This window comes from Halichoerus grypus, chromosome 1 (assembly GCF_964656455.1).
Source record: "Halichoerus grypus chromosome 1, mHalGry1.hap1.1, whole genome shotgun sequence".
Taxonomy (NCBI): domain Eukaryota; kingdom Metazoa; phylum Chordata; class Mammalia; order Carnivora; family Phocidae; genus Halichoerus; species Halichoerus grypus.
This window is the reverse complement of record NC_135712.1, coordinates 198,185,259-198,192,687: the sequence shown is the minus strand read 5'-3', so window position 1 is coordinate 198,192,687 and position 7,429 is coordinate 198,185,259. Positions and strand designations below refer to the sequence as shown.

At 62.6% G+C, this 7,429-nt stretch overlaps 1 protein-coding gene across 1 annotated transcript; it reads right to left on the bottom strand.

Moving 5' to 3' along the window:
* Nucleotides 1–3,385: 3,385 nt before the first annotated feature.
* On the bottom strand, nt 3,386–7,132 carry LOC118546672 (uncharacterized). The gene has a single exon (XM_036109550.1). The coding sequence runs from the start codon at nt 7,130–7,132 to the stop codon at nt 3,386–3,388; it is 3,747 nt and encodes a 1,248-aa protein (XP_035965443.1).
* Between the last annotated feature and the right edge of the window lie 297 nt (nt 7,133–7,429).

Here is a 7,429-nt window from a genome sequence, read left to right as displayed (position 1 = left end):
CACCCCGGGCCGGGGGCGGGCTGGGGGCGGGGCCTCCCTCAGCCGGCTCCGCCCGGGCCCTGGCAGAGCCTGAGGCCAGAATCCCACTCCGAGGGGGGCGGACGACGGGTGGCAGCGAGTCGGGGAGCAGTGGCCTGCCGGGCGCCGGCCAGGCTCCCAAAGACTCCCTCAGGCCCTCGGACTGACTGGGCAACAGGGGCCAGAGGGGCCTTCCTATGCCCCTGATAGGGAGCTGGCCGGGAGTAGGAGGTGGGGGGAAAGCGTGAGCCCCAGAGCTGCACAGGAATCTCTTGGCAGGTAGTAGTCCCCAGGGGACCAGCGCTCTGCCTAGCTCCCAAAACCTGACCCAAAGGGCAGAACCTACTTACAAGAACAAAGTGGGCAGTCGCTAGGGCAAACTGCATTACAGACTGGCATCCCCTAGCTAGGAATAGTAAACACATGGGTGAGTGTGCGAGCACGTGGTCAGTGAGGCCTCCAGACCGCGGTGGCAGAACCTCCTATCCCCCCCACCCCACCCCATTCAGCCTTTCTCATCCCCAAGTCCCAGCCAGGGTGGCTGGCCCAGTCTGCCCCTTCCTGCGGAGCACTGAATTTCGCCGCCTATAAAAGTCACCTATGACATGGTGTGGATTCCGCTTTCTTTCGAGCTTAATCACCCTGAAACACTTCATGAGCAGCATCACCACCAGCAGCCCAGGCTGGGATGTGGGGATACAAGAGAACTATTGCACCAAGGTGCCCCAGCAGGCCTGTCCTCTGATGGGAGGAAGCTGAGAACTGCCAGGAAGAAGCCTTGAAGGAAGCCCTGAAGGAAGTCCATTTCTCTGTCCTTTGTCAGGGAGGCCCAGGGACCCAGGGCTTGCCCCTCCCCACTCACAGGCCCTGAGAACCATCCTGAGGCCCGTGTCTGAAGGCCAGACAGGCTTCTTGGCACCTGGAGCTGGCTCCCACTCCCGCCTCAAACCTCCCAGGGAGTCTTCTGACCCCATCCTGGGTCGGGTCATCCCCAAACCCTTGGATGTTGAGTGAGTGGCTCCCCGTGGCTGCTGACAGGAGCGATTGCTCCGGTGAGGAAGCTGGGGCCGGGGCTGGGAAGGCTGGCCTGGGACATGACCACTCACATAAGGCCCCTCAATATCTTCCCCCCGATGAGAGTGTCAAGGGGCCCTTCACATCCTTCCCTGGCTTTGGGTCACCTCCTGCAAGCCAGACGGATGCCACCTCTGGGCCCTCTGGGCTCTGGGTGGTCTCGGTCACAGCACCGACCCCACCACTAGGTAGGAGTTCCTGGCAGACAGAGGCTCTGTTTCATCTCAGTACGCTCAGTTCATGTCTGCGGAATGAAGGAATGAATGGCCTGGCACCCAGTCCTTCCTGCTGTCTGCCCACTGTCCCTGAAGCTCTGGTTTTCTGAGGTGTATAGTGCCGCTGAGCCGTGGCCTGCCGACCCCGCACATGCGACACACACTTTCCGTCTTCCCTGAAGGTCATGGCTGTCTAGGGACGGACAAGCGGGCCCGAGGAGAAGCAGGCATGGGGGATTTAGAGGCGGGGGGAGAGGTGGTTCGCTAGAGCCCTGCCTGCTCCTGGCAGTGCTCCACCTCTTCTTGGTCGTGTGCACACTCCATGTGCCTGTGGGTGAGCGCACGTGGCGGGGTGTGTGTGTACACGTGTGAGTGTGTCTGTGTGTGTGCGTGCATGCGCGCTCATGCCGGAGGAGATGGCAAGAGCACAGTGTGCGCGGTGGTGCCCAGTGGCACGTGGGTCTGCATTCTGTGTGCACCCAGGCGTGCTTGCTCGCGCGTGCACGGGGACACTGTTTCCAGTCCCTGGAGCCCCTGGTCCCTGGAGCCACCAGTCCCCTTCCGGCCTGACACAGGCCTCAGGACTGGGGAGGCTGAAGCGGGGCGTGAAAGCGGGCTGGGGGGAAGAGGCTGGGCCGTGCCTAAGGGCTGGCAGGGGCTGCGACGACCCTACGTCGGCGGCTATTTGCAGCCTCCCCACCCAGGGCAGCCCTTCGCTCTCAGGCGTTGGGGCGATAGCCGGGTCTTGGCCCTTGGTGGAGAGAACAACCTAAAGATGAGAACCCAGGGTTGGGACTGGGGCCTGGCTTGTCCCTCAGCCCCCGCTCAGGGAAGGAGGCACGGGCAAGGCAGGGCTTCGGTGTCTTGGCTTCAGGCTGCGGCCACCCTCCGGGCGGGAAGTAGCAGTACCAGCTGGATGCCATCCTCTCAGCTCTTCTAGGCCATGGACTAGGCCCACGTGGAACTTTATTCCTACCTCCGCTATTCAGAGCTAGACCAGGTCAGGGGCCATGGCTTCTCGCCACCCCCCCGGCCAGAGGAATGGCCCGAGGTCCTTTAGCATAGGGCAGAGCCTGGGAAAAGAGCAGGGGCGGTTGGCATTGGCATTGTCCAGTAGCCTCTCTGAGGACCTCCTGAGGAAGCCTGTGCCCTTGGCGCCCTGTGGGTGGGGACAGCCCAGCTTGGAAGGCTGAGGAGGAAAAGGGAGCCCCAGGTTGAGAGTTCTGGCTCCCACCAGAGCTAGCCAGTCAGAGAGACAGGATAAAGTGGGAGCCTCCCTCTCCACGGAGCCTACAAAGCCGGCCAGACCTCATCACTCAGCACAGGTTGTACCACCCACCGAGGACCCAGGACTTCTCTGCCACCCCCCATGACGCTGACTTCCTGCCCCAGGGCACCAAAGGCCAGCACTCCCATACCCTCATATTCTGACTGGCCCGCAGAAGCATAGAGCTCTAGCCGAAGTTCAGACTTTAGGGGGCACCTGCATTACCAGGCCAGCTCCCCCAAGGAGCCCAAACTTTGACAGGTGCCCTCCCTTGGGGGCCACAAATGCTCCAGGTCCCCAGCCATCTTCGGAACTGTTAGGCTGTTGTCCACGTTGCTGTCCTCAGCCCCCCGTAGAGGGCCTAGGATGGAGGAGGGCGAACAGTCTTTTCCTCTGGAGCTAGGGGAGGGGGCTGTTCCCCCCCTTCATGACTCACTCCAGGCTGTGTGGGTTATTACATTATGTTTGAAATTGCCATGGCAACCAGCTGGCAATCAAGGGTAATTGCACTTGTCGCCGGGGCAACGGGGCAAAACCCACAGCAGCCACTGTGTGTGGTTGCCCTTGGGGTGCAGTAAAGGTCAGGCTAGACCAGAGCCAATGCCAGCCGAGGGGTTCTGAGGTTCCCTGGAAAGGATAGGATTGCTAGACCCCATGGAGTTCCCATGTGCGGAGGCAGGGTGTGCCTTGGGAGTGCCGGGGCCCCCGTCCCTGACTCCGTGCCCGGCCTCTCTCTGTCCTTCCCCACACCACCCTGTGTCTAAAACAGGCCACAGTGCTCGAAGTAAGCAGAACCAGAACTTTTATGTGCTCACAGATGGTACTTGTAGATGGCCCAAGGGCCTTCCTCCTCGTACTCACGGCGGCTGAGCCACAAGCTCTGGAAGGAGTCCCGGGATGCCATGATGGAGCCTCCAAGCCAAGCAGCCACAGCACGGTGGGGAGAGCCCAGCACAGTGGCTCGGGGGCCCAGCTCCTGCCTCAGGCGCTCGGGAAAGCCAGTCATCAGGGTGCTGCCGCCGTCCAGCACCACATTGGCCAGCAGCTCCTCCTGCTGCTTGGCCTCCAGCCGGCTGATGCTCAAGAGGGCCAGTTGCGGGAGGCCAGGCTGGTTGAGGCCTAGCAGACTGGGCTGGAAGAGGGCCTCAGGGCAGCAGAAACGCTCAGAGCCCAGTGTGATGACCTGCTTGTCTGGAAGCACGAAGTCCACCCGGGCCTGGGGCTGGGTGCGGGCCAGCTCAGCCGTCATGTTCATGGCCACGTAGCAGCAGGCCTCCTTGATCTGGTTGACCAGCCCCACCTTGGGCGGCGAGTGGCCACCTGCCAGCAACAGCTGAACCAGGTACTCCGTGAGGTCGGCACCAGCCACATCCAGCCGGTAGGTGTCCAGCGGGGCCAGATCCCCAGTGAGGATAGGTGCCACGTAGGAGGTGCCATGGCCGCTGCCCAGCACCAGCCCAGTGGTGCGCCCGTAAGCGTAGAGCGCCAGCAGGGCCTGATGCGCCGTCTGCATGGCGGGCACGTGGAAACGCTCGAAGAGTATCTCGGCCACCTTCTCCCGGTTGGTGCGCGGTGAGATGGGCGAGTCGGCCACCAGGACAGCCAGCTCCTCCGGCCGCACGCCCAGCCTGCAGTAGAACAGGTGCTGCCACAGCCCCTCCAGGGCGTCCCAGTCGGAGACCACTCCGCGGTTCAGCACCGAATAGGAGGCCTCCTGGTTCTCGGGCACCGCGTCCCGGGGCTCGTCCTGGGCCGGGCGCTGTAGCAGCTGCACACGGGAGGGCACCACGCTGAGGACATGGTCCTCCCCGGCCAGGCCACATTTGGTGAAGCCTGTGCCCGTGTCAATCACCACCGCCGCCATGTCCCGGTAGGGGCCCCGCGAGGGGCGGCAGAGCACCGGGGACGGCCCCGGCAGAGCATCTGTGCTGGGCACCAGCTCGTAGCGGGCCCCGCGGGGCAGGCCGAGGTGTGCAACCACCGATGAGTGCGTCATGTCCTCGGGTGTCAGCTTGAACCGGGGACCCTGGGGCTCCGTGCCCACCATGGCCACGGGCAAGACCTTGCAGCCGGTGCCAGGTGTGGAGAAGGTGACCAGGGAGAACTGCTCCTCCTGGGTGCCCGGGGAGCCGCCAGGTTGCCAGGAGGAGAGCTGATGTGTGGACATCGGATCAAGGGCACCGACGCCGACCTTTTCTCTGTGCATGTAGACACACACGTCCTCAGGGGCCAGGGGCACCTGAAGTACCCCCACATGGGCCGGCAAGCCCAAGTGCTCCCCTTCCTGGCACAAGGTGGAGGCCTGGCCAGGTTCCCTGGTGATGGGGGGTCCTCCTGAGACGATGGGCTCTTTGGAAATGGGGGGTTCTTGAGAAAAGGGAGGCTGCCCAGTGAGAGAAAGCTGCCTGGCAAGAGGGGTTCCAGTGAGAAGGAGCTGACCAGGAAGGGGGAGCTGCCTGGTGGAGGGGGGCGGCTCAGCTAGGAGTGGCTGTCCAGAAAGGTGGGTCGGCCTGGTGAGGGGGCCCTGCTCAGCAGAGGGAGGCTGACCAGTTGGAGGGGGCTGTCCAGAAAGGGGATGCTGCTTGGCTAGAGGCGGCCGACCACTGAGGGGGGCCTGCCCAGCACCCTCAGCCCAAAGGCTGTCAGGGTGAGCAGTAAGGACTTCTTTCTGGTTGTGGTTGCCTATATCCTCCTGAAGCAGGGATTTGGGCCCCTCCTGGGTTGGGGCTTGTGGGACAGGCTCTGGGGTCTGCTCTGAGTTCACCCACTGCAGTTTCTTGGGCCGGACTGTGGAGGCGTCTTGCATCCTGGAGGTGTCCAGCATCCAGATGGTACGGCTAAGTTCATTTTTTTCAGCATCAGGTTTGGAGCAGCCCGGACCATGGCCATGGCTCAATCTCCTCTCACCAAATTGGAGGGGCATCCCCAGTGGAACGGGCCTAGTGAACACTCTGATGGGGGTCTCGGCACCAGGGGAGTTCTGTGACTCCAAGTTGAGCCTGCCCTCCTTGGGAACCAGGGCCACCTCTTGGTAGCCTCCAGATGAGAGGCTGGAGGGCACAGGGCTGGACAGCATGGGCGAGGTGGACCAGAAGTTGGAGCGATTGTTGTCAGGGGAAAGGATGGGCATGGCTAACGGTGGAGCGGACAACACATTTTCGGGGACATAGATGGATGGGTGGCTGGGCATGACACCCAGCAGCACTGCCCGTGGACCCATGGGGTCATGGCACAGCAGCCCCATCCTGGTGTTCCCCGTGGCCATATCGAACACCAGCACACGGTCTTCCATAGCATCCCGGAGCTGGCAGGTAGGGGCAGTGGAGGGGGGGATCTGGATGGCTTCCCTATGAGACTGGACTGGTGACTGCTTATGGCAAGACACTTGGTAGGCAGACCGTGGCCCACTGGAGCAGGTATTGTTGCAAACGTTGAGAGGCTGCTGGTCTGGCCGAGAGCTGCAACTCCCCTGGTTATTCTTCTGGGACTTGGGGGTACCCAGAGGCCCTGAGCCTGGTGTTGGGCTGCCTGGCCCAGAGGTACAGACCGGCGGCTTCTCCGCTGGGTTCTCGGGCAGGTTGGATAACACCTGCATTTTGGCAACCTCGAGCTCCTGGACATGGTCTGAGGACTCATTTGGAGAAGGCGCTGGGGTGAGAGGCTCCTTCTGAAAACCAAAATCCACTTTGTCCTGGCAGGACGAGACCACTTTGGAAGACTCCAAGAGGACTGGCCGTTGGTTGCTACTCTTCCTGAGCAGGAGGTCTTGGGACAGGCCACTGGTCATGGTAGCGGTGTCTGCTGAGTGGTCAGAGTTGCAGGTGTCAGTTTCAACTGCTGCCGGCTTTGGAGTTGGAGCCACAGCTGGGGCATCTGCCTGAGTTGGAGTTGGAGGAGCCTGGGCCGCACACGGGCACTTGCCCTGGTCCTGACCTTGGGCTGGAGCCAGGAGAGGACCTTGGGCTGCGGCTGAGCCCTCGTCCCCCGAAAAGAAATAAGGTAGCCACCGGCTCTTCCTGCTGCCCAAGGGGGCTACCTGGTCAGGGCTGCAGGGGCCTTTGCCCCAGCCCACCAGGACTTTAGCTGGAACCTTGCCCTGCCCTGCAACCTGCACCTGAGCCCGGGAGCGGCAGAATCCATGCTGGATCGAATCACTGGTGCTGTCACTGTGTGTGCACACAGGTAGGGCCAGGGTCCTGTTCTCCACGCTGAGATGCGCTGGGGTTCCCACGATGGAGCTCGGAAACGGGCTAGTAGAGGGGAGTCTCGGGGCATCTTGGGAGGCCTGCTCGCAGACACACTGGGAGCCAACCTCAGCAGGATCCTGGTGCAGCTGGTGAACGGGCTCAGTGGCATGGGCCTGGGAGGCAGGGCCACAGGTCCTATCGGTGATGGCCTCAGTGGACAATGACAACCCCTGCGCGAAGTATACAGATCCCGAGTTTATCCATGGTCCCTGGGACCCTCTGAGGCCACCCCCCGGCTGCTGGCTGCTGGCCGAGGGGTGGCCTTGGGGGCCCGGTGGATCAGGGTCCCCCACCTTCTTGGTGACTTCCATAGTCCTGCTCCATGCCCTAGGTGCCCTGCCCCCACTTCATTGCCATGGCAACCCCACACATCACAGCCCCTAGTGACCTGGGTGGGGGGGAGGTGACAGAGTGTGGGAAACCAGAGGCCCCACCCCCCTGAGAAACGGGGCCTGCCCAGGGAACCTTGGGAGACAGAAAGGCCCAGGGACCCTGGTGAAGTCTGCCAACCCTAGGCCAGCCTCCTCTCCCCTTACCAGCCAGGTGACTAACTACTCTCTACCCAGGCCAGCAGTAGGGTGAGTGTGGTGCCCTTGTGGCAGGGGCTG

What these genes read in the sequence shown, in the direction of transcription:
- LOC118546672 (XM_036109550.1), bottom strand. Translation starts at nt 7,132, where the DNA reads ATGGAAGTCACCAAGAAGGTGGGGGACCCTGATCCACCGGGCCCCCAA.